This window comes from Nilaparvata lugens, chromosome 8 (assembly GCF_014356525.2).
Source record: "Nilaparvata lugens isolate BPH chromosome 8, ASM1435652v1, whole genome shotgun sequence".
NCBI classification, from domain to species: domain Eukaryota; kingdom Metazoa; phylum Arthropoda; class Insecta; order Hemiptera; family Delphacidae; genus Nilaparvata; species Nilaparvata lugens.
The window spans coordinates 27,649,140-27,675,210 of record NC_052511.1 but is presented as its reverse complement, the minus strand read 5'-3'; the positions used below and the strand labels follow the sequence as shown (position 1 = coordinate 27,675,210).

Sequence of the window (26,071 nt, the reverse complement as noted above, 5' to 3'; positions counted from 1 at the left end):
TCAGTCCAAGCAGCTGTTTGAGGGAGGAGGTTTCTCACTCACAAAGTGGACTTCAAATTCACCATCAATGTTGGAGAAATTCTCGGAGGAAGAGAAATCGTTTTCGTTTTGAGAATTGTAATTCTTGTTCTCAAATTCTTACGAATCTTACCCCAATCAGAAGAATCAGATTTCGATGTTGCTGAGAGGTATCTATGTAAAGTGGTACAGAAGATACATTTTTCATCTGAATTTGTGCAATTGGAGAAGGGAGAACATTGTTCTATGTGCCTACGTCGCCTGTCTCCATTCATTGATAAAGGTGTGATTCACGTCGGTGGTCGTTTGTCTCATGCTGGACTGGAATTTGAGACTTGTCATCAGATGATCCTACCAAAATCCGACGCTTTCGTATCGATGTTGATTGATTATCATCACAAGAAGAACTGTCATGCTGGACCTTCGTTATGGTTGTCCTTGATCAGACAGAAATTCTGGATACTGTCTGCTCGCTCTATTATTCGTATTTGTGTCTTTGAATGTAATTGTTGTTTCCGTGTTTGACCTAGTAATAATGAAATTGTATCCACTCCCAACTCAATAGTTGTTGTGCTTGTTGCATTGTTTCTTTGTGTTGTTTTTTGGTGTTGGTGTTTTGTTCTTTCTAGCATGTCTGGATTTTTTCCTTTCTGTGGGTTTTTTCAGTTTTGCAACTTGGCTGAAAAATAGTTTTTCAGAGGCGGGGGTATGGTTTGGCCAGAGCATTCAAATTGTAGCGCCAAATCCCTTACTACAGTTCTGCCAATAGCAGGTTTGTTGGCACCAGTGCCGACTGTCCAGCTGTTTGGCTTGTCGAGAAAAAGTAGCCCAGTCATTCTTGTTTCGTCCATTTTGGTTTGTTTTGTCACCCCGTTGTCTTGTAGCAAGACCGAATTTGTATTTTGTAATGTAATTTCAATCGGAAATTTCTTGTAGATAAATGTTTCAGTATAGTGTGTGTGAATTGAGTATAACAGCGTAAATAGGGTTAAATTGAATTAATTTGAATCAGATTTGAATTTATAAGAATCCAGTTTGAGCTTTGTTCAAACCACAGTATATGACCTGCAAGTGGAACACAGAATCAACACGAAAAGGCAGCCCGGAAGCAAACCTTTCTTTTCCCAGATTTCTTCCCACCTGAATCTGACCAAAACACCTAATAAAGGCTTCGAAGGGCAAGTAGACAAAATTGGATTAAATCAGGTGAGTTTTTGCTCTTTTTTATTGTTCATTAATGCAGAGTTTAACTGTACCAATAACCTGGCTCAAATTGAAGATTAAATTTTGCTCCTTGTTTGTATTTGATAATTTGAATAGTAAATTACAGTCCTCTAGTAGCTCTAGCCTGAGCTTTGTTCAGAACAGACTAAATAATGTGGGTAGGTACCATCAGAGATAAACAAGTAGCGTAACTTACGCTTATCCTTTCTCTATGGTACCATACAACTCGATAGGCCTATTCTCCTTGTTAGTGTTACTCTCATCATCATTGTTGTTGATTAAGGTACTCTAATTAGCAAAACATTTTTTCATAAATCTGTTGTAGGCTAAATCATAGTTCTAAATCTGTTATCATTGTCCGTTACTAAATATCTAATTTTCAAAAAATCAGCTGTGTTTCCCAACTGAGACTAGCCAGTGACACATGCTTTTACTTGTTTCTTGAGGGAAAGGGTACTTGAATAAACTGCAGGTTGCTCTGTCCACTCTGCAATCTTAGAACCGACGAAACGGTACATTTCTTACTGATATGCCCCATGTATAATGACGCAAGAAAACGTTACATTGGCAAACTTATTAGAAATATTGTAATGGATTCAGATAAAGTTATGGTTCTTTTGTCAAATTTGACTGTTAATAATAAATAATATATATAATTTTTGAGTAGAAGCTGTTAGAACCAGGTCATTAATTTTTAGTACCACAGGCTAAATTTATACCGACACTTTGACTCAATTTTGAAATAATAATAATAATGATTATGTGAATATATTGGACAGACTGAGCAAACTAACAAAAATACTCGAAAGACCTTATTATGTAAAAGTGATTTAATCAACCAGTAAATAATTTTTTGAACGAGCGAAGTGAGGTCTAAGATTCAAGTCGACGGTTTGGCATTTCTCTTAATGTTTAAATGTTTTATGTTGCGCATCTAGCCTACGGCGAAACGCGGTATTAGATTTTCATAAAATTTGACAGGTATGTTCCTTTTTAAATTGCGCGTCGACGTATATACAAGGTTTTTAGAAATTTTGCATTTCAAGGATAATATAAAAGGAAAAAGGAGCCTCCTTCATACGCCAATATTACCGTAAAAGTCATACTGTAGAATTATTCATCATAAATCAGCTGTCTAGTGGACTATAATACTACCCGTTCAAAAACATCGAACATCTTGAAAATGTATCTTTCCATTAACGTTAGTAGACAGTTGACTATAATACTACCCGTTCAAAAACATAGAACATCTTGAAAATTGTATCTTTCCATCAACGTTGTAGACAGTTGCAGCCAGACCTGATAAGAGCCCTCACACTCACATTCCGGGACGACACGTCACGGTACGATATAGGACAGGAAGCTCTATGTTTATTTAGGATATTTTCTAGACATTTTTTATTGATAAATTATTTATTAATTCTTGAGAAAACATAACAACAGGTCAATGTAACTCACTGAGCGCAAGGTCTACTGTTCACAGAACTACTAGTATAGTATTATTGAATACTATATGTAGCCTACTCACCTTTTTGTATATAGAGGGCATGATCCTGATTACAAATAAATGCTATTCTATTCTATTAAATAACTATGAAGGTTTTATAATCTTTTGATGATTTTCTGCTACGCTATTCTGAATATTATCCGATTATATCACATTAAATGTTTGATTGACTATGCCCACTATCATTCCTTTTGTCACTCTGATATACCGAATAATATACCGTAATGTTGATTTTTGTTCCACCTTTCTTATAGGCTACAGTTTCATTACAAAAATATTGATTTTCTCAATTAATTTGATCATATTTATCTTCTCATCTACTACATATTTCCTCAGTTTCTTTTAATATCAATATTTTACATTTTCTGTTCAATTTTCCTCATTTTTGCGTTATATTATTCGAGTAATGACACCAGATGAAAATGAAGGGGTTTTCCGGTTCTGTTGCGCTATTTAGATTATTGTTTTTTTTAATATAATCTAAAATAAATAAGGGATCAAGTTATTCAATTAAATGTACGATTTAATTATTTATAGCCTAATCCATTATTCTAGGGATATTCTGCCAGATGGATCTATGTATAGCATACTCCATATTCTAGGGAGATTCTGTCAGATGGATCCAACCGTGTAAATCAATGATCGATGTTCAAAAATATAGGATACGGTATATTTTCCAATTTTGTCTAACACCAAAACAAAAATGGGAAAAGAAAGAGTATTATAGCGCCGGTCGTGGGTTCGATTCATCATAAATATTCAAAACTGGTATTGATTGTATCATGAATCATTCCATTACAAATCTGGAAGGATTTTCTAATACAGATATGAACAAAAAGTAGTTATATACTACTCAAAGCTTCTAATTGGAGAGTCTATCAACACTTATTCAAAAAGACGACACTTGAACAAAAATGTGTATAACATCATGAGTTTCAATGTTCTTTGTAATTATGAGACATGAGTAAGAGAATCCATTGAAATGAATGAAAACTCTAGTTTTTATTGCGTTATTATTCAGTAGGCCTACTCAAAATGTATTTTAAAAATCAACTTTCTAGTTATGTGACTAATGAGTGTGGGACACACGCTGTAACAAACATTAATAAAACTATATCGACATCTTGAAGTATGTAAAAAAAGATTCAGATCAGAAAGCTACACGGGTATCGCATTTCAATTTCTCCTAGTCTATGTGTTGTAATAGTAGTTGAATAGCTGATGATTATCATAAGCTGCATAAGGTACAAATAAATCTGCTGCGACAGTATTTAGGCCTAAAACTTGACGGACTCAAATTATGTAATCAGACATGAGAATAATATTGCAATAGAGTCTACAAATGACTCCTATTCAAACTGCAATAATGATTGACAAGAAATAAATAGATAAAATGCATTGAAAAGCCGTATAATCATTTGCTTTTGTTTTCCTCTTCGTACCAAACCCCCATTGTCTTTACAAATTATTGTCGGAGTTTATCTGCTCATCTCCTGTCATTTTCTAGCTATTCATTCTATGGTCATGGATAAATGAAATATTGAAAGCAATTTGATTACCTATTAACTACCTATGGATTTACAACACCGTATAAGAAAGTTTTCAATAGTGTAGAGCTGATACTTCAAAATCTGATTAAAACGTCAATTTGATAAGAAGTAAACAACTTTTTGCATATTGTAAAAATTCAGTGGGGTTTAAATTATTTAGGAATAATGTAATCTTATGAACAGTACGATACGGTACTCATTTTCTACTGTTCTAGTAGAGAGTGACAAAATTTCATTATTACATATTTTTATGAAATATTACCATTATGAACTACATAGGTCAAGATGGTAATGTATAAAAAACTGATGGAATGAAGAAAATAATTTCAAGAGCATAATATTACATATAAACATGAAAAAGACACATCAAGCAAAAAGTCTATGATAAGCTTATGATTTATTGTAGAATAGGTAATATAGTAAAGACACTATAGAGAATATGATTTTTAATGGAAAGTTAAATTTCTCCAGACTTATACATGTCTGAAATAATTATCTTTATATTCATTATCAAATAATAAATAATTATATTATCTTTCCTCTACAGTGAGAAAAAGAGTTGCAGTGATCTTATTGGAGTTGACTGAAGGGTTCGTCTATTTTTAAAGCGGACTGGTTTTCATATAATAAATTCCAACACATATATAATTGAAAAATATTTAATATTCCATTATTATAATAATAATATAATAATATTATTATAATATTCCATTGAATTAAGAATTATTTCATTTCAATACTATACAAGCAATCCTATAAAAGTATATCATGGTCTTAATTCTTAATAAGAATTTGTGTTATTAGCCTATAGAAGTTTAATTCAGTTAAAGAAAAACATTATTGAAAATTCGGTCATGTTCAAAGAATAAAATCATGATACACTAATTCGCAATATTGAAGAATAAAAAATACATATTATATATCAGTTCATTTGAATAAATTGAATATTTCAATCATTATACTGATCTATTATTGAAATATTTTTTTTTGCTGTGCCTTGTAGGACTGTTTCTTGTAGACTTACAAAACATTCCATCGAAGTCACTTCAGAAACAATTCTTGTAAAGTTTTTAAGTACAAAAATAAAATACTAATTTTCGGAATATAAAAACTGTTGATTCCTCCATCAACTCAAGACACATGAACTGCAGGCTCGGCTACAAAATCGAATCTTAAAATAGAACTAATAAGTTTCGTATTCACAGATATGTTTGTCTCTTTTGGTAATAGGGCATTTTCTGCTCTAAATAATCAAAACGCACCGAACAGAAGAAAGAAGATCATATTCTTGTTGTTGTGTCGAGAGGTATTTCAGATCTAGGGGAGTAATACGTGCTTCCATTCTTCTCATCGTCATATTTGTAGCCAATGAGCTGTGAATAAAAAATTATAATAGATTGTTAAAAATTCATTCTTAATCGATCTATAATATAATTATTAGCTATCTTCAAATGACTCCGTGGCTTAGTTGATAGCGCGCGGGTGCTCCATGAATCTAAGGTTGCAGGTACGAGACCTATCAAACTCATTTTTTACAGGAGATTTTCAACTCTGCTTATAAAGAGTAATTTCTAACTCTTATGAAGAGTAATTTCCAACTCTTATTCAAGTAATTCTGAACAAAATAATAGATAATTATTTTATTTTTTCATGTTTCCTGGACATAAGGAGGTTGTATTTTACAACATCAAATTTTCCCCAGTGCAAACACGGGTTACCTGCTAGTGATGAAAATTTGAATATATAGTGTAATAATAAAATTCTTTTGATAGATAAATGATTAAGTATATAAATTGCAATTGGAATTCTATATTATTATGGTACTTGAATAAAATCAAAGTATTTATTTATTTTGAGATACATATTTTTTAAAATGTATGAATTCAGGGCTACTTTCTTGTATTTATAAAATAGAATTATAGTACCCTTTAAAATTAATAAAATAATAAAATAAGAATACAAATTGTAATGTAACTACTAATTTCAGTGGTGGTGGTCACCTCGGTGGTGGTGGGTATCGTCGATGGTGTGATCACCGAAACTAGTATTTACATTACAATTTGTATTCTTATTTTATTATTTTATTAATTTTAAAGGGTACTATAATTCTATTTTATAAAAAAAATTGAGATACATATAAGAGCACTAGGATAATATCCCATAATAATTGCTCTCTCAACACATAATACGAGTAAACAGTTAAAAATCCAATATTTTATACAAAAATTGAAAGAAATTAAAAGTCTTTACGAATAGTATCTCTGGAAAATATCCACTACAGAAAATTTGAACACAATATTAGATATCAGAGTAAATAAACACAGCAAATAAAGAAAAAAAGTTTCTACGATTATACAGAAAACATTCTGAAAAAAATTAGTAACGAGAAGAAATTAAACACACCACTTAAAGGAGTTGAAAAAACAAACAGATCACTGACACAGAAGACTTTCTCCAATCCAACTCCAAACATCAACGAGGAATTGACCTCAGCAACCCACTCTTCACCTCTCTCTCTGACCCAGCAAGCAGAAACATTCAAACTCAATTTGTTGACAGAACTCAATATGTAGTTTTTATGTTGACAGAAATTTTAATACTAAAGAAAATAGCTATAATTATAATTTTGCTTCTGAATTTTCATAATTGTATGGATTTATCACATTTCTCTGTAACCATGCAACGTGAAATTACGATCATGAACCTGTTCATCATTGTAATGGATGCGTGAACAATGTATTTGAATTCGACCACATTGATCATCTGAGGTGAAGATTCCCCATCGTTGAATTATGTGTGGGTTCATCCATGACACTGGGAGAAATGGAGTGTGAATGCTGTAGCTAAATCAGCTTCAAAATGAAGTTTCAGATTTATCCTTACTTTGGGTGGATGCAGTGTCAATCATGTAGATTTGGAAAAGTGGGTCAAAAAAAGATGAAAAAAATGTATTTTAAATTATATGAGGTTTTTAAAATGCCTTTATTCTCAGTGTATGTGGTGTCAACTTCTCAAAAACGGAAAAATTGAAAAGATGAGAATAGAATGAGGAAAGAACTTGACGAAAAGTTTCCAAATTCACCTCCATTCTCCATTCTAGGTGGATCAAGTATTATCAGTATCAACGATGAAAGATTATTTATTATAACTTGCAGTTAACTAACTGCTGGAATATTATAACTGTATAATAATAATTATTTCAAATATACAATGAAAACTATATAAATAGAACTAAGGACTTCTGCTTCTGCAAATATTGACCGAAGAATTAACTATACGGTCTGGGCACAGTTTTTGGACAGTTCATTCTTCAAATTTCCTTCTCTTATTTAGTTCTTCTGACAATATTTGCAGTAGCGGAATTCTCAGTTTTATATATATAGCTCCAAAGACTAAAGCTTTAAAATGACCTCCAAAGATCAGTCCATATCCTCAACGAAATAGGTCAGAAATATAATTTAAAAATATCAACTAAGAAAACAAAAATTATGGCATTCAGAGGCAAATATTCGGTCAGATCGAAAATTGTTATTAATAATACAGTGCTGGAACAAGTTTCTCAATATACATATCTAGGAAGTGACATTAGTTACAAAGATGAATTAGATATTGAGAAGAAAATAGGAAAGTTCCAAATGATATGTGGAAATATCAGCAGGACTTTGGGTAAAAAAGCTAGAACAGATACAATTATGAAATTTTATAAGGTAATGGCCGCTCCAGTCCTCCTCTATGGTAGTGAATCATGGGTTACTACGAAGTCACTTGAAAGTAGAGTGCAGGCAGCCGAGATGAGATTTCTCCGAAGAACCAAGGGATGTGACAGAAGAGATCATTTCAGGAATGAAGATATTAGGAAAGAATTGAAAATCTGCAGCATGAATGAAAGAGTTACGGAGAATCGGCATTAATGGAGGGAGCATGTTCAAAGAATGTCAGCTGAAAGAATACCATTAAATGTCTATAATTATCAGCCAGTAGGCAAAATAGATGTTGGCAGACCACGCAAGCGGTGGCAATAATAGGATTTTTTAAGTTTATTTGAATAATTGGCTAGATGTGAGTCGGAACAGGTTAAAGCCTAATCCTTGTTTGTAAGAAGAACAAGAAGATATAGCTTTTATTGGATACTTGAATGATTATTAGCCTATACAGTGATATATTATCAGTATTTTTTTAACATAAAAAATGAGAAAAGTTTCAAGAAGAGGTTTCAATTTACCTTGACTTTTGGTGGATGCAGCGTCAACCTTTTGAAGTCGGAGGAGTAAGTGAGAACAAAGAGCCCGACACTGCCAGCCAGCAGCCATTCCGATATGGTGCCTGCCACGTGCCACGCCCAACCCGGGTCAGCCGGGCTCCACTTCAGTGATCGAACTATTCCGCCGTTTCCTGCATCCAATCAACACCATACATTGAATAGAATCATAGGAAATATAACAGCATTACAGGAAAAACAAATAAAAAAGGATTATAGAAAAACGAATGAAAATAGAATACAACTAATAAAATAATACAATTAAATTAAATTGACCAATAATTAATACAGAGTGACTACGAGAAACATTTACATTTTAGAAATAAAAAAAATATTAATTTTTCATCATATTTATTCAATTTGAGTGAAATAGTTGTGAGTATAGCTTATGCTATTCACTTTGGGTAGAGGAAATGATGTCAGGAAGGTGACGTCCATCCTCCCAGAGGAAATTTTCTATTCTGTTCAGGAAGCTCTTCCATATTTGCTCCATGAATGGCACATACTGACAACAATTCTATTCATAATTATTATTGAACGAAAATTCAAGTTGAAGATATAGTATCTTGGAAAATTGATATTGTTTTGTTATTTCTAAAATGTTAATTTTTCTCGTGGTCACTCTGAACAATGAATTAGAATAGTGGTAAATCCCATTCTTGAGCTGGTTGCAAAAAGCAGTTAAATTTCACAAGACCAATCAGATGAGCCTTCTTTTCCTGAAAGAGCCTTTTCTGATTGGTTCTCGTAAAATTAATCACGATTAGAATTTAACCGTCTTTTGTTCAACCGGCCTTCGTGATGATTGGACATTCAACTCACAATCATACCCAATTCAGCTTCACATGACATCTGTCAAATGTTAAAACAGCACCTTTTTATTATTGACTATATAGTATTTTACTAATAAGATTCAGAGGAGAAGTTCTTCTCCAAGCCTGAAAGTTGTTTCTCTCCCTACTATCTTGTTATTATTAAATTTTAATAGATGAAACGAATTGAGAACAATAATTGAATTCTGTTTTAATTTATCAAATCATCACATTCAACTAGAGTGAACATTACTACATAGCTGACAAAAAATTGAATGAGAATAGATCAGAATAGAGTAATAAAAAGCAAAAGGCAATTAAAAAATTTACTGTAACTGATAATATAGAAATTACATAATATACTTTTTTATATAAACACCACTAGTTTCAGCTTTGAAGCCGTTTTTATATGAAAATGGCTTCAAAGCTGAGAAATGCAGTGTTTTAATAGAAACGTTTAAAAAAGGTTACTTTTCAAATGGAAATGGCTTGAAAGCTAAAACTAAGTAGGAAGTATTATTTAACAAAGGGTACAATGTTGTTATTTCTATATTAATTAAACAATTCAAGTAGCCGTAATAATAGAATACTTTATTACATCTACTGTAAGTGAATCGGTGTGAATAAAGCTGCACAGAAGGCTTCAGTAAAGCTTTGGAGGTTTTTATTAAGCCATAACCGCTTTGAATTACCAGAAATCATCAAAAAATAATTTTAAAATTCAAAAACTTTCAGAACAATGAATCTAATAGAGTTATACTGATTGAATACTGAACTATCATTGGTTGCTGGTCTACCAAGCGAGCTTGGCTAGGAACAGCTTATGAATACGGCACTAATAAATTAAATGTAACTTTCTTCAATTATCAGAAAAAGAGTGAATCTACTACCTTTTGACAGTAGATTTTGTTGAATTTGGAGTTTCATAAAATAATATATTGAATTCTAAAACTTAATGGAGCTTTGAAAATGTTTACCTTTGAATAGAGAGACAGCAACAAACAATGTGCAGAATGTGAAAACATTCAGAAATAATTGGGCAAAGCAGAGAATTGCTCGCGCAATAAATATGGCTGCTGAGTTCATCTCATTTATGAGCCAGTACGAGAAAATTGTCTGAAAAAAGGATCGGTTAAATAAGTTTTATGAATAAAATTAAAAATAGAAATAGGAATATCATCATGTCATCATCATTGTCATCACCATGTAAGTTACTTTTGTGAAAATATACAGTATTTGCAATAATATATACCGTACAGAGCCATAAAATACGGTGAGAAAAATAATAATCATAAATAAATGTTATTCCTCAGTAAAAAAGTAAACAAAAGTACAAACAAAAAATAAAATATAGCTTCTTTTAAATTAGTACAATCATGTACTTACAATAATTATATTCTAAATATAATCTCTAAATTTACTGAGAAAGACACTCCCGAAAATTTCTATGTGGGAGATGCTATCAAAGAGCAATATCTTAAATTATTTTTGTTTTAAACAAAATACGTATGATGAGTAAAAATAAAGACTATGCTAGCAACAGAGCTTAGGGTAGGGTTGAGATTAATTAAAAAGAGAAACAAATATCTAAAACTGAATTTGGATTCAAAAGTTCAAGAAAACTAAGAGCAATATATTAAAATAAACTCTGGAAATGAAATTATAGTGAGAAAAAATGTAATATGATGGAAGTACTTAATGATATGTTTAATGAGAGATGAATACAAAAATAATGAAGAGATGGATGATGAAATAATGGAGAGATGAGTGAATGCAAATATGAGATAATGGATGATATGAGCTAATGACAAAAACGTAACCTAAAAGAAAAGAGTTCGTTCCATACCTTCTACGTTTTTACTTTAAAATTATGATTGTAATGTTTATGATTTCCAAGTTGATATAATTAAATGTACAGTAAACATGTTTTATTGAATGCCTCAATAGTTGCAAGTTGCCAGTTTAAATTGTGGATTAAACTGATTTTTTTAACAGGTTCTCTATCTCATCTATTGTTGAAAGCTATTTTAATTTCATTTTTGAATTTTGGACAGAAGGTTTGCTTCTTTGCTACAGTGGGAATTGTATTGAAAATTTTTGGTGCTACATATAGATAAAATCGACGAAAACATTATTTATTTTATCGATTCGACCTTCCTCCATTTACTTGATATATTTTCAAGAATAAAAGTACCGTATAAAAAGTTCACATAAAAATTGAAAATCATCAAGTAGGCTACCCTTTTCAAAAAATATTTTTGTGAAAAAGGGTTCTATGATTTTTAATTGTTATGTGACTACAAGCAGCCCTAGACAAGAAAGTAATACACTGTACCGTAAGTATCACCTGTACCGTATACTTACATCTCAATGGAGAACACTTTTGGGATACCTATACGGAAACTTGAATCTACCATGGATATTAGGTCTCCACCAATGATTACTTATTAATAATGAATTCATATAGGCCTATATATATTGTACCGGAATGGTTCAGGACTGAAGAGCCTCATTCATATAACTTTTCTCAACATTGATGTTTTAATTACGAAAATTCCTTGATCAACATTCAATTATTTAATTTTTTTTCAGAGAAATTACAAAGTGCTCACTTGTGTCTTGGACTCACATAAGAGGTCAAAAATGAGGACAATTGAAGCACCTCCATTTTCTATTCTTAGTAGTTTTAGAATTCTTCAAAAAATAATACAGCGATAATTAGCCTCGATAATGAGCCTACCGTACCGGTACTCATTATACCATTAGCGTAGTATGCCGCATCGTAAGATAAGTTTGTAAGTTTCGTGTGTGGGCAGATTACTTATTTATTATCCTGACCTGTCTTATTCACCATAACTGGAGTCCATAGCACATAATCTTTTAAAAAATCATGTGGCCTATCACAGGAACATCAAATTTGTATGAAAAAATTGTAAAGTTAAGGCTACGGTTATGGAGGCTATGGAGGCTTCATATAATGATTGTTTGAGATTTTACCATGTGGTGGTAAATGCATGATAGAGAGCTCATTTGTATGGTATGATTTTCATAGTGGAAACAGCATTTTTCCACTACAGTATAATAATACAAGTGGATTTACAAACCTGGGTAAGACAATAGAAGAATGACGACCAGAATGCCGTCAGGGCCCCAACAAAATGGAAAACTAGAGTGTTTGTCTCCTGGCAATTGGCCACTAGGTACAAGCCGAAGCATGCCAGGTAACCCAGAAAGCTCGAACCAGTATTCACCAACTTGCTGGGACCAATGTTAACTGGCGCATGTCTCAACTGTTTGCCTCTCAGCCATACTGCAAATGTCACTGGAAACAACAAACAATAATATTAGTACCCCAACAATATTGTTTTCAGTGCCAATAAAAATAATTATAGATTAGTTTTGAAAGAGACTTCCAAAATCATAACCTTGTAGAAAATAAATCTTCATTCATTTTTAATTTCATGAGAGTATCTGAAATTTTTATGGGAAATTGCAGAAGATAGATTTGGAAACCGTAACAATTTGTAGCTGCTGATTTGTAGAGCTGAAGCCTGCAATATAATTCACCATGGAAAAAGGTTGAACTTTCATACGAACTGGAAGACATAATTTAATCATACACAATAAAATAATATACGGTACCTTAACTTCTGATAAAGATATTTTTTGATACATTTGTAGAATTGACTAGGTTCTATATTATGCAGTTGACTTCCAGTTGTTCCAGATTATTGTACTAAATAACTTTTTTCCTATATCAATATAAATTTATAAATTTTGAACATATTATATAAATATTAAGAGAGAATAAAAGAATGGATAAATTGATGGAAGAATTAAACTATCAAAAATATCGTCAATATCAGAGATTTGTTTGACTCAATTAGATTTATTGCATTACAGTATCGCCAAGTTTACATATAAATAAACATATTTACTAGTTTTATAACTTTTCTTACATGATCATTTTATTCGGAAATAGATGAGTTAAGAGAAGTCTTATACATGTCATATTGTAATAATGAAAAATAATTGAAGGTATTCAACATTTCTTTCTATCTGTTTCAGGCCCAAGAACATAGAGGGAAAGAGAAAGATATAAGGATACCTCAGTCTACCTGATTTTGAAGATTTAGCTTTTTAAACTAACATGCTTAATCCTCTCTCTATATAAATATGAAAAACTATTGTTAACAACTAAAAACATTATACAAATTTTCGTTCGAGTTCAGATATTGACTATATTATTATTCCTACCTAATCAACTCATAAAACCATTACAATTAACTTTAGTCCAATATTCCAGAGCAGAGTGTATACTAATTTTAAAAAATGTATGTATTCAGGGCGACTTATTTTTATTTATAAAATTGGATTATAGTACCCTTTTTTGAAATTAATATAAAATGGTACGGTAAATAAAAAACACAAATTGAAACTACTAGTTTCTATGTTAATTTTAATTTTAAATTTATTATTAAAACCTGAAGATGATGTGGAACATCGAAACTAATAGGAAGTTTTAATTTGTGTTATAAGTTATATTATTTTCAAAAAAGGGTACCGTACTATAATGCTTTTTTATAAATAACTTAAAAAGTCTGTAAGTGCCATAAGTTAAACGAAATAATAGATAGGTACTTAGTTCCGAATAAAATAATAATTTTTCCTGAGGATCTTCGAGAATTTTGGATCGTTAATGCATGCCAAAAAATGAAAATCTACTAGGGTACACGGTACGTAAATTAACATATTATTTGAATTTTCAGCAAACTTAATCAATCATGAAATTTTCTTAAAATTTCTTCTATTATCAAAGAGTTTAAGAATAGGACCGTAGTTTTCAATGACCCTGTTCTCAGATTCAATAGGATCGTTACATAAAATACAACTTAGATAAGACAGCTTGACTTTGCCAAGTTGATTAATACTTCCTTGTTTTTCAGTATTATCGCTATTTAAAGTACCAACTCTCTGAAAAAACACAGACTACAAATCTCAAAAGGTTTGTCAATAACTGATATCATTTGTAAAGATTTCTGCTGTTTTAAATAATGTCTTTGAATAAGCGAATTGTTTTTACTGCTACTTCAGTTTGGGATTTCCCTTTTCTTCCATGAGTAGTTGAAATAATATTTTCGCCCCACTTCGATGTAATGAGCTGGTTTTCGTGCGTCATATGGAGGCCGAAAGTGATTGTTTTCTGACCAGGCCGGTAAAATTTTTTTGCCACACTTGGATGTAATGAGCTGGTTTACGTGCGTCATATGGAGGCCGAAAGTGATTGTTTTCCGACCAGGCCGGTAAAACTTTACGGCCCTAGGGCTGTAAAATGACCTTGAATAACAGCTGATCGTGTCCGATCTCACAAAAATCATAGAGAGATAATCTCATAACGACTGTAATAATCTATATAATTATGTATCGTGAATCGCGGTATTATGTCTATAATATATTTTATAAATTACTGTTTCATAATTTAATATTTATTATTGTTTTTTTTTATATCAAACAATAGAATAAGATGATATCTCCATAGCCTCAACAATATAATGTTGGCTGCATTGTCCATTGTCAGAAAGGTACATATCGCAAGTACCGTATTTAAAAGTGAAGAATCGAATTTGAAATCAAAGTACAATAATTGTATCAATATTTAAAAGTGAGGTAGAGTAATAATTGTTTCTTTTTTATTATCGAATTCCACTTCTTAATGCAATACAATCAACAATAATAATAAGAAAATACAGCAGAGATCTGAAGTTTAAGGTAAGCCTACTGGTGAAACTCAGCCTTGACTGAAAAATTCATAGTAATTTTTTCGTAATTCATTATTAAAACTTTTAGATAATTTTTCTTCAATATTAAACCATATAGAGAAACCATTAGGCCCACTCAAGATTGAATCTTCGAATGTTTTCTCTATGATTTAACTATTGCGATATGCTGAAATCAACCTTCAAATCATTGTAGACTTCAGATAATATGAATGTTTTGAAATATTCAGAATTGTAAGATTTTTAAATTTATGAGGCTATACTACCAAACTGTAAACTACCAATTCTAAGACCAGCTAGGCTTAATAAACAATAAACTCTAATAACTTTTTGAAATTCACAAATTTGAAACCAGTAGCCTATAACTTCTACTGTAATCTCCAAAAGTTCTCATAATGTTGATAACATTTTATTCTAGACAAATGTCATTTTTTGTTCGATAGGGGTCAAAAATTACGCTGAACGTATGTAAGAGAGAGAGACTTTTCTGATAATACGAAATTGATCAAGAAATGAAATTAATTGGTTTCCGGCGACACAATAATGTCATTTCTCAATTAAATACGAGTACCGTAGTTCGATTATGAACTGAAGCTAAAAACCAAGATAAATAAAATCTGATAATTAAAATAAAGTCGTTAGAGTTCATTGCCAATTGTTAATTTTTTATTGTCTGTTAGAATAAGAAATTTTCCCCATAAACAAATTGATGACAATTTTATTGTTATTGATAAAATAATTCTTGCATCTTTTTTCGTTTCTATTGAATTATATACAATAAATTAAGGAAAATGATTATTTACTTCAGCTAAAGAATATTATTTTATGAACTCAAATTCTCATGAAAAATATATAAAATATGCATTATGTATAACTGGAACATTAGAAATGAGAGGACTAGAGGAAGATTCTATAAGAATTATTGAATCCCTCATCAGAAATATTATAGTACAGTTAGGCTATATTATTATGATTTCAATTCATAAGGGCAGTGTAGTGAAAATTTGTTATTTAAAGTAGCCTAATTAATTTATCTTTTATATCTGGGAAAGTAACGTTACACGTATTAGAAGGACGTAAGAGGGACCTAAAACCAAATAAATTGAAAGCTATTTTTTTCTATTAGCACCATCTTCTTTTCAACCTATTCTTTATTTCAATTTTTCAAGTTCGAATAGAAGAATATTTATAAATACGGTATGAAAATATCTATAAATAATATCGTAGAATTTGACCTGTTAGATCTATATGAAATTTTAAACAGGATGGTAATGGCCATGTTGGTAAGACACATATATTTGGAGATACATAGAAAAATGAAGATTCAATTCAAAGAAACCAAAAGTTTTACCTTCAAACCAGCCTCACCAACTTAGCACAGAGGCTAGAATATAGGAACTTTGTTAGATATTTTCATCTTCTAACTATCCCAAATTGAGCTCAAAAAATTATGTTCCAAACATTTCCCTTAATAATGCTTTTTTGTGCATCGAATAAATTCAACCTAAATTAATTGATACACAATATAGGCTACAATTTCTCTTATTTTTCTTTTTTGCCCTAATTAAGTAATTGTTTTTGCATTTTCCCTTCACATATGAGAATATTAGACTATGGCTTTTGTTTTGACTGAAACTGCATCATGAAACTGACTCAATTTCAAGGTCACAGTTTTTCAAGACTATTTCCTTATACAAATTGATGTGAATCACACTCCAAATTTATCAGATCGAAAGGCACTACACATAGTTGTGGTATCAGTACACCTCAAAACGACGTTTGGGAATTTGACTGTAATGACAGTGATTTTAGGGATGGATTATTCATTATTTGAGAGGAATTACCGTGAGACGTAAGGAATTGTGATTACATAGGAGCGCCAGTATGTTGACGAGCAGCGAGAAGACACAGCTCTCGGGGGGCAGAGCGCCTGTGTCACTGATGGCAGGGAACAGTGGGTACACATGGTCCTGCTCAACTGCTATCAGGTACCTGCACCACCAAACACAACACAAAACATTGTCATCGAATGTATGTATATCATAAGCATAATGATAGTACAAATCATAAAATTAGTCATTTTCTTTGTGACTTTGTTATGAGAGTTCATTGGCCTTCTCACATTCTTACTACCTCAAATACAAGTCCAGAATAAAAATAGATGAAGTACCTATTAATAGATTCAACACTATTATCAAAGACAATAAGGAATTTATTGTAGAAACAAATGGTTAAGGAAATTATCACATGTGAGAAAAAATTTAGGTTTAATTTCAAATTAAATTTGAACTGAACTCATTGCTAGCGATCAGACACGTGTCTCTGCTAGCAATTACTGCCGGTAAAATGAGTACAACTGGGATTTCAGTTATGTTATATCTAATTTATTTTTATTATTTCTAGAATAGAGTATATTCTGAATTTCTGTATGATGTACCCAATTATTATGTGAATTTGTAATTGTATAAATCTTGTATTATATGGCAAATAAATTGAATTGAATTGAATAAAAATTAGATAAATATTAATGTTTATTTCTGTTTTGAATCTTACATATATAATATGCCTATTTTATAAATGACATATATGACGGCTCCTGTTATTTATATATTAGATTTAGCAATCTTCGTTTTCAAGAATAGACGGATGTATGAGGAGAGCCTCATTATAAGTCATAATGATGAGTATTATGAGTCATACCCATAATACAAGATGTAGAGGTTTTGTTTACCCACCTCCTAGACTTAGTCTGCTGGAGACTGGCCCGTTTTATATGGAAATGAAAATATTCAGATACAGATTAGCAGACTTCCTTGTTGGTTAATGTTTGATTAATGTGAAATTTGATGTGCTCTATTGACTGTTGTTTTAAAGGATGGAGGATGGTAGTATTATATTAGATTACACTTTGACGTGTCATATACTGCGGGAGCGTTGCTCCCTTAATGCAGTTTTTTAATTATGACAAACAATTAAAGTAAGTAAATAAGTAATGAGTATCAAGTTAACTTTTAATATGTATATTTATAAAATAAAAATTTTATTAAAATTCTCATGCATGTCTTATATTATATAGATGCAAAGTACCTACCGGTACTGAATGAGCTCTAAAATGCATTCCAGTCTTCATTCTTACTTTACAGTACTAAATATTGAGACTTTTGAAAATATTATTTATTTTTCTTCAATATTAAACCATATAGAGAAACCATTAGGCCCACTCAAGATTGAATCTTCGAATGTTTTCTCTATGATTTAACTATTGCGATATGCTGAAATCAACCTTCAAATCATTGTAGACTTCAGATAATATGAATGTTTTGAAATATTCAGAATTGTAAGATTTTTAAATTTATGAGGCTATACTACCAAACTGTAAACTACCAATTCTAAGACCAGCTAGGCTTAATAAACAATTAAACTCTAATAACTTTTTGAAATTCACAAATTTGAAACCAGTAGCCTATAACTTCTACTGTAATCTCCAAAAGTTCTCATAATGTTGATAACATTTTATTCTAGACAAATGTCATTTTTTGTTCGATAGGGGTCAAAAATTACGCTGAACGTATGTAAGAGAGAGAGACTTTTCTGATAATACGAAATTGATCAAGAAATGAAATTAATTGGTTTCCGGCGACACAATAATGTCATTTCTCAATTAAATACGAGTACCGTAGTTCGATTATGAACTGAAGCTAAAAACCAAGATAAATAAAATCTGATAATTAAAATAAAGTCGTTAGAGTTCATTGCCAATTGTTAATTTTTTATTGTCTGTTAGAATAAGAAATTTTCCCCATAAACAAATTGATGACAATTTTATTGTTATTGATAAAATAATTCTTGCATCTTTTTTCGCTTCTATTGAATTATCAATAAATTAAGGAAAATGATTATTTACTTCAGCTAAAGAATATTATTTTATGAACTCAAATTCTCATGAAAAATATATAAAATATGCATTATGTATAACTGGAACATTAGAAATGAGAGGACTAGAGGAAGATTCTATAAGAATTATTGAATCCCTCATCAGAAATATTATAGTACAGTTAGGCTATATTATTATGATTTCAATTCATAAGGGCAGTGTAGTGAAAATTTGTTATTTAAAGTAGCCTAATTAATTTATCTTTTATATCTGGGAAAGTAACGTTACACGTATTAGAAGGACGTAAGAGGGACCTAAAACCAAATAAATTGAAAGCTATTTTTTTCTATTAGCACCATCTTCTTTTCAACCTATTCTTTATTTCAATTTTTCAAGTTCGAATAGAAGAATATTTATAAATACGGTATGAAAATATCTATAAATAATATCGTAGAATTTGACCTGTTAGATCTATATGAAATTTTAAACAGGATGGTAATGGCCATGTTGGTAAGACACATATATTTGGAGATACATAAAAAAATGAAGATTCAATTCAAAGAAACCAAAAGTTTTACCTTCAAACCAGCCTCACCAACTTAGCACAGAGGCTAGAATATAGGAACTTTGTTAGATATTTTCATCTTCTAACTATCCCAAATTGAGCTCAAAAAATTATGTTCCAAACATTTCCCTTAATAATGCTTTTTGTGCATCGAATAAATTCAACCTAAATTAATTGATACACAATATAGGCTACAATTTCTCTTATTTTTCTTTTTTGCCCTAATTAAGTAATTGTTTTTGCATTTTCCCTTCACATATGAGAATATTAGACTATGGCTTTTGTTTTGACTGAAACTGCATCATGAAACTGACTCAATTTCAAGGTCACAGTTTTTCAAGACTATTCCTTATACAAATTGATGTGAATCACACTCCAAATTTATCAGATCGAAAGGCACTACACATAGTTGTGGTATCAGTACACCTCAAAACGACGTTTGGGAATTTGACTGTAATGACAGTGATTTTAGGGATGGATTATTCATTATTTGAGAGGAATTACCGTGAGACGTAAGGAATTGTGATTACATAGGAGCGCCAGTATGTTGACGAGCAGCGAGAAGACACAGCTCTCGGGGGCAGAGCGCCTGTGTCACTGATGGCAGGGAACAGTGGGTACACATGGTCCTGCTCAACTGCTATCAGGTACCTGCACCACCAAACACAACACAAAACATTGTCATCGAATGTATGTATATCATAAGCATAATGATAGTACAAATCATAAAATTAGTCATTTTCTTTGTGACTTTGTTATGAGAGTTCATTGGCCTTCTCACATTCTTACTACCTCAAATACAAGTCCAGAATAAAAATAGATGAAGTACCTATTAATAGATTCAACACTATTATCAAAGACAATAAGGAATTTATTGTAGAAACAAATGGTTAAGGAAATTATCACATGTGAGAAAAAATTTAGGTTTAATTTCAAATTAAATTTGAACTGAACTCATTGCTAGCGATCAGACACGTGTCTCTGCTAGCAATTACTGCCGGTAAAATGAGTACAACTGGGATTTCAGTTATGTTATATCTAATTTATTTTTATTATTTCTAGAATAGAGTATATTCTGAATTTCTGTATGATGTACCCAATTATTATGTGAATTTGTAATTGTATAAATCTTGTATTATATGGCAAATAAATTGAATTGAATTGAATAAAAATTAGATAAATATTAATGTTTATTTCTGTTTTGAATCTTACATATATAATATGCCTATTTTATAAATGACATATATGACGGCTCCTGTTATTTATATATTAGATTTAGCAATCTTCGTTTTCAAGAATAGACGGATGTATGAGGAGAGCCTCATTATAAGTCATAATGATGAGTATTATGAGTCATACCCATAATACAAGATGTAGAGGTTTTGTTTACCCACCTCCTAGACTTAGTCTGCTGGAGACTGGCCCGTTTTATATGGAAATGAAAATATTCAGATACAGATTAGCAGACTTCCTTGTTGGTTAATGTTTGATTAATGTGAAATTTGATGTGCTCTATTGACTGTTGTTTTAAAGGATGGAGGATGGTAGTATTATATTAGATTACACTTTGACGTGTCATATACTGCGGGAGCGTTGCTCCCTTAATGCAGTTTTTTAATTATGACAAACAATTAAAGTAAGTAAATAAGTAATGAGTATCAAGTTAACTTTTAATATGTATATCCTGAAATTTTATTAAAATTCTCATGCATGTCTTATATTATATAGATGCAAAGTACCTACCGGTACTGAATGAGCTCTAAAATGCATTCCAGTCTTCATTCTTACTTTACAGTACTAAATATTGAGACTTTTGAAAATATTATTTATTTTTCTTATTCATCCTCATATAAATCAATAAGCGCAATATTGTTTTTCATGTTTTGTATGGTATTCTCTGTTGTTTGTAACTCTTCTATCATGTTCCAAGAGATTTGGTTTTGTTTTCTTTTTGTCTGTCAATGGTATTTCCTAGTATAATAACAGTTGTAATAATATAATCTGAAGTTTTCAATTTGATTTGTAAAGCATATCACATCATCTCATTACAAATGTATGATATCACATTACATCAGGAAGTACTTCGATTTTCCTAGATGCATTTGGTGAACATGGCATTTCTATCACAATAAAAGATTTGATTTAAATTTGTATATTGCTCAAGTTATGATCTGAGCTTCCAAGTTAAAAGTATTTTATATTATTGAATTTTCCAATCAATAACAACTAAAAATTTAGTAACGAAAAGATGAGAATGATTAAAAGCACATAGAAGTTTTTCCAAGATTCTAATACAGGCAGAACCAAATCTATGACATATTATAAAAGCGCTAAAAATAATTACTATGTCAAATGGTTATCTTGAAAATTCGATACAGTATTGTGATGGAACAAATTTCTAAAGTGGCGTAGGTCGATATATAGTAAAATACGAATTTAGATAAGATTACAGAACGGCAATAATGTTGGAGTGATAGTATTGTGTGAGTTTGAATAGTTATTGCATGTCGATGTCTATAGAGACATTCATTTTAAACAGGCAGCATTCCTAATCAAGAACATTAGCGTTCCCGTTCTCAATAAATGCTGCGAATCTCACTAGATCACGGTGTGGACAAATAGTCATTTATGGAAAATGAACGTCGCGTGTTGCGATTTTGAGTTGTTTTTGATTATAAAGAAAATATTACCAGGGTAAAGTTCACTCACTTTACACTCCACACGCAATGTTGTGATTGTAAAGTTCAGTTGCCTGTAGCTGAATTAGTATGTCGTTTAGAAGATTTTAGTGGATTCAGATGTCTAATATAAGGAACTCCTAATTTATATGCAATGAATGATTATTTTTGGACTTTTGGAACTATATCCCGATATACAAATACACAAATTATTTATATATTTATATCCAAATTATTTCTTGAATGACAAACATTTCAATTTTTTAAACTATATTCTGATACCTATGAGAAATGCAAAAAATGTAGTTTTATTCCTAATACATCAGTTTCACTATTTCTTCAAAATCAAAATTTAACTTATATAGGATATATATGAGGAAATCAAGGCCTTTATTTAATTAATTTTCACAGGTTGGAATTTATTCCATCTCTCCTCCAATGATTGAACTTCTTGGATTCAATTTTAATAAATATTTATTTTATACTATAATATCTTTCAAGTTTACTTTTATTACAACTCATTAAAAAATACACTTATTCGTAAACGGTACTAGAGGGTGCTGAAATCTTGAAGTCTAGAACTTTAAATGTATTATGTGGTGATAAGCTTTATTGGATCTTTAGCTAAACATACCGTATTACATAATCTTCAGTATATAAGATCTCATCAAATATTTGTTCAGTAAAATAATCTCAATGTCCATAAAGACAAATAATCTATTAGGCACCTTAGTGGGAAGGACGAGTTATGAGAAAGGACGGATCTTTCCTTTTACAATGTTTGGTCAAGTTTTTAGGATGCTATAAGCTTACTAGGTACTTGCTATGCATTATTGGTGAGGCAATATGTTGTTTCAATCACTTTGTGTAAAACCAACTAATTCAGTACCGTATTCAAGTTTATTCAACAGTTTCACTGGACATTCTTTCAAAATTTATTGACGACGATGCTCAAGCTAATATTAAATATAGGCCTAGACCTTCTCTATCATCCGTAGCAGTAGGCTACTGTAATAAGATTATTAGATTGCTCTTATAATAGAGCTATTTTTAATTTACTTTTTTTTAAAACGGTTGATAAAGTAGATGTTAAAAAGTAGGCTATATTATGATGGATGGAAATTAAGATGAGATGTATTGAGTTTATGATTTATTGATGTAGGTATACGCTAATTTCCAGTAGGCCTATAGTACTTCATTTTCAATCTTATTTTTAATAATTGATATACTTTCATGTTTCAAAAAATACCTTTTTTAAATTACAAGGTAGCCTACAGTACATTCCAAAACAGTATAATAAAATGTACATCACTGTATAATATACATACAGGAGACTGAATTAAAGTGTCCACTTGAGAAGCATTACCGCATGAATAACAAGTAGGGCTACTTCTATTTAATCCAATAGGTACTCTTATTGATTAAATGAAATTGTAATATTATAATTCATTTGTTTTTGATTTGTTGTATGTAATTGGATCTATTATTGTTTTATCAAAATAAAAGTTATTGATCTGATTAATAATTGAAATAAAATAGAGATAGTATACTTTTATTGGAAAACACCTTTTACATAATAAAATGCTATTCATGTACACACTCAGCCATATTGTCCCTTTCAGTGTCAATCTGTGGTGTCCCGGTACCGTAGGCCTACCGTACCGTATTCAGTTTGATCATTCATTGTAACCGTAAATAATTGAGCGATTTTTATCGGAGATTTGCTATTTAAGTCTGAATTACTACTTCCTTCTCTCTACAGAGAGAACTTGAAAAGCTTCAGTGGAAAAATACATTACAGTATTTGTTTAATTTGGGCTCGCTTTGCTCGCCTTTTATGACCTGTCAGCACATTAATAATAATATTTATATAGCCTCTTCATGAAATGTTTTACCTACCGTACTCAATCCTGATTCCTATTTTTTTTTGCGAAACTCGAATTTTATAATCTATTTAAAATTTTTTCATAAAAAAACAAGAAATTGTCTAGAACCCCTAATTTTCACTGACCAAACTGGAATTTCTATTACTCTAATTCTAACTTCTAATATACCTACCTATTCCAGTACAATTCAAGTTCTACACGTGTAGTTTTCAAAGTAAAATCTTAATATTTTTCAAGAGAATAGGTTTTTAACTAAGCCATGAGGAAGTGATTCAATGTGAATAAAAATCACAATTGAATAAAAATCACATAAATAAAAGTATCAATTAATTAAAAACCTAAAGCTTCCTAGAATATCCATAACTATATACCTATAGTTCTTCATTAGGCTATCTTAAAAACAAAAGACACTTGTGGCAAGACAACAATCTACAGGTCCAACTCCTGGCACACCCACGCTCAACTATGCAATTCTTGAAAAAATTATATTTTCACCCATTCAATTATATAGGCTTTATGGTATACACTCACTGGACAGTGTACTTGAAAAGTGATTTTCAACTTATCATAGAAGAGATTACAGTCAATTATGTGACCACATTTCATGAATTAAAAAATGTAGTGGATAAACAATTAGTATTTTTTTTGGAAACTTGATAACGTGATAGGCCAATGACGAGCTCGTGTCTATAAAAATGAAGAGTAGTGATTCTATAGGAAAAACCTATCAAGTAGACCTGTAGAAATAACCAAAAATTAGTATATTCATTCCTAATTTTCATATATACTCGAAGCTTCAACAACCTATTTATTTATAAGAACATAGAAGCAAACAGGATTTTTCCCAAGAATCGCTTCCATAACACACTATTACATTACAATGATTCATTATACATATAGGCCTTAGTAAGAATACACTAAAGAACAAGGTTTTCAAAGTTTTAAATAATATAAAAGATTTGTAACTATCAAAGAATAAATCTGAATTCCCACACTACAGTGACAGTGAAAATATAATTCTCATGAGTTCTAAATAATAATAGATTATAGACAGACAGTAAGTGAAAAACCACTGACATAAGATGTGACCACATAAGATGACTCTTGTTCTCCAGTGGAAGTAGGAGAAAGATAACATAATCTTATCATACGCTTAACTTGATCCAAATTAAATTAGCACAGAAGCAAATATGAAAAAAATAGAAAATAATGAAACAAAGAATCGATAACAAAATTCACAACAGAATAAAGTGTTCTAAAAAATACTTGGACTATTCCCATTCAGTCCGGCCGTGCGAGTATGAATAATCAAATTAGAAATCATAGGAGTTACGAGATATTTTTTCACTGTTTTGTGGGAGTTCAGCTTTATATACACAAGAAAGTAACCATCAACGAGATCACATCACCAACATTGAAAAACAATAGGTGCCATATAAATGTTGTGAAAAAATAAGGTAGGCCTACTTACGTGGTGAGAAACGACAGAGGCATCCACAGGAATATGATGACAGGCAGCCAGTGTAAGTGCGACACCGCACCTGCTACACCACCCTCTTCCACCATGGCGGGTTGCCTCCAACCGACTGAACTCTGCTCAATCACTCTGCGCGCTCAAATCTCCCTCACTCCACTGTGTCTGATAACGCGCCCGTTGTCATAGCAACCAACAACCATTCCCAAAATGCCTAGAGAGATTCATTACAAACTGACAGAATTCCTTATAAAAGAGCATCAACGCTCCTCATTAAACCAATGCTGACAATTTGATCTACAGTAGCAACAGTACAGTTTGCCTACAGTTACTATATCAAGATAGATGCTTATTAGTAACTGTGAGTTTGCCTAAAGTTTGATCTACATTAGCAACTGTGAGTTATTAGTAACAGAGTTTGATCTACGATGACCTACGTTGTTTCATA

General features: G+C 31.0%; 1 protein-coding gene and 1 long non-coding RNA gene across 2 annotated transcripts; one reads left to right on the top strand and one right to left on the bottom strand.

Moving 5' to 3' along the window:
- Window positions 1–980: 980 nt before the first annotated feature.
- On the top strand, window positions 981–13,602 carry LOC120352686. Its single transcript, XR_005572023.1, has 2 exons — window positions 981–1,224; window positions 13,438–13,602. It is a non-coding gene; the product is annotated as an uncharacterized LOC120352686 (long non-coding RNA).
- Window positions 4,943–26,071, bottom strand: LOC111044886 (DNA damage-regulated autophagy modulator protein 2). Its single transcript, XM_039434413.1, has 6 exons — window positions 25,621–26,071; window positions 17,017–17,138; window positions 12,474–12,691; window positions 10,347–10,485; window positions 8,522–8,691; window positions 4,943–5,672 (listed from the first exon to the last, which is right to left on the bottom strand). Exons 1-6 carry the CDS (start codon window positions 25,713–25,715, stop codon window positions 5,580–5,582), a joined length of 837 nt encoding a protein of 278 aa, XP_039290347.1. The 5' UTR covers window positions 25,716–26,071; the 3' UTR covers window positions 4,943–5,579.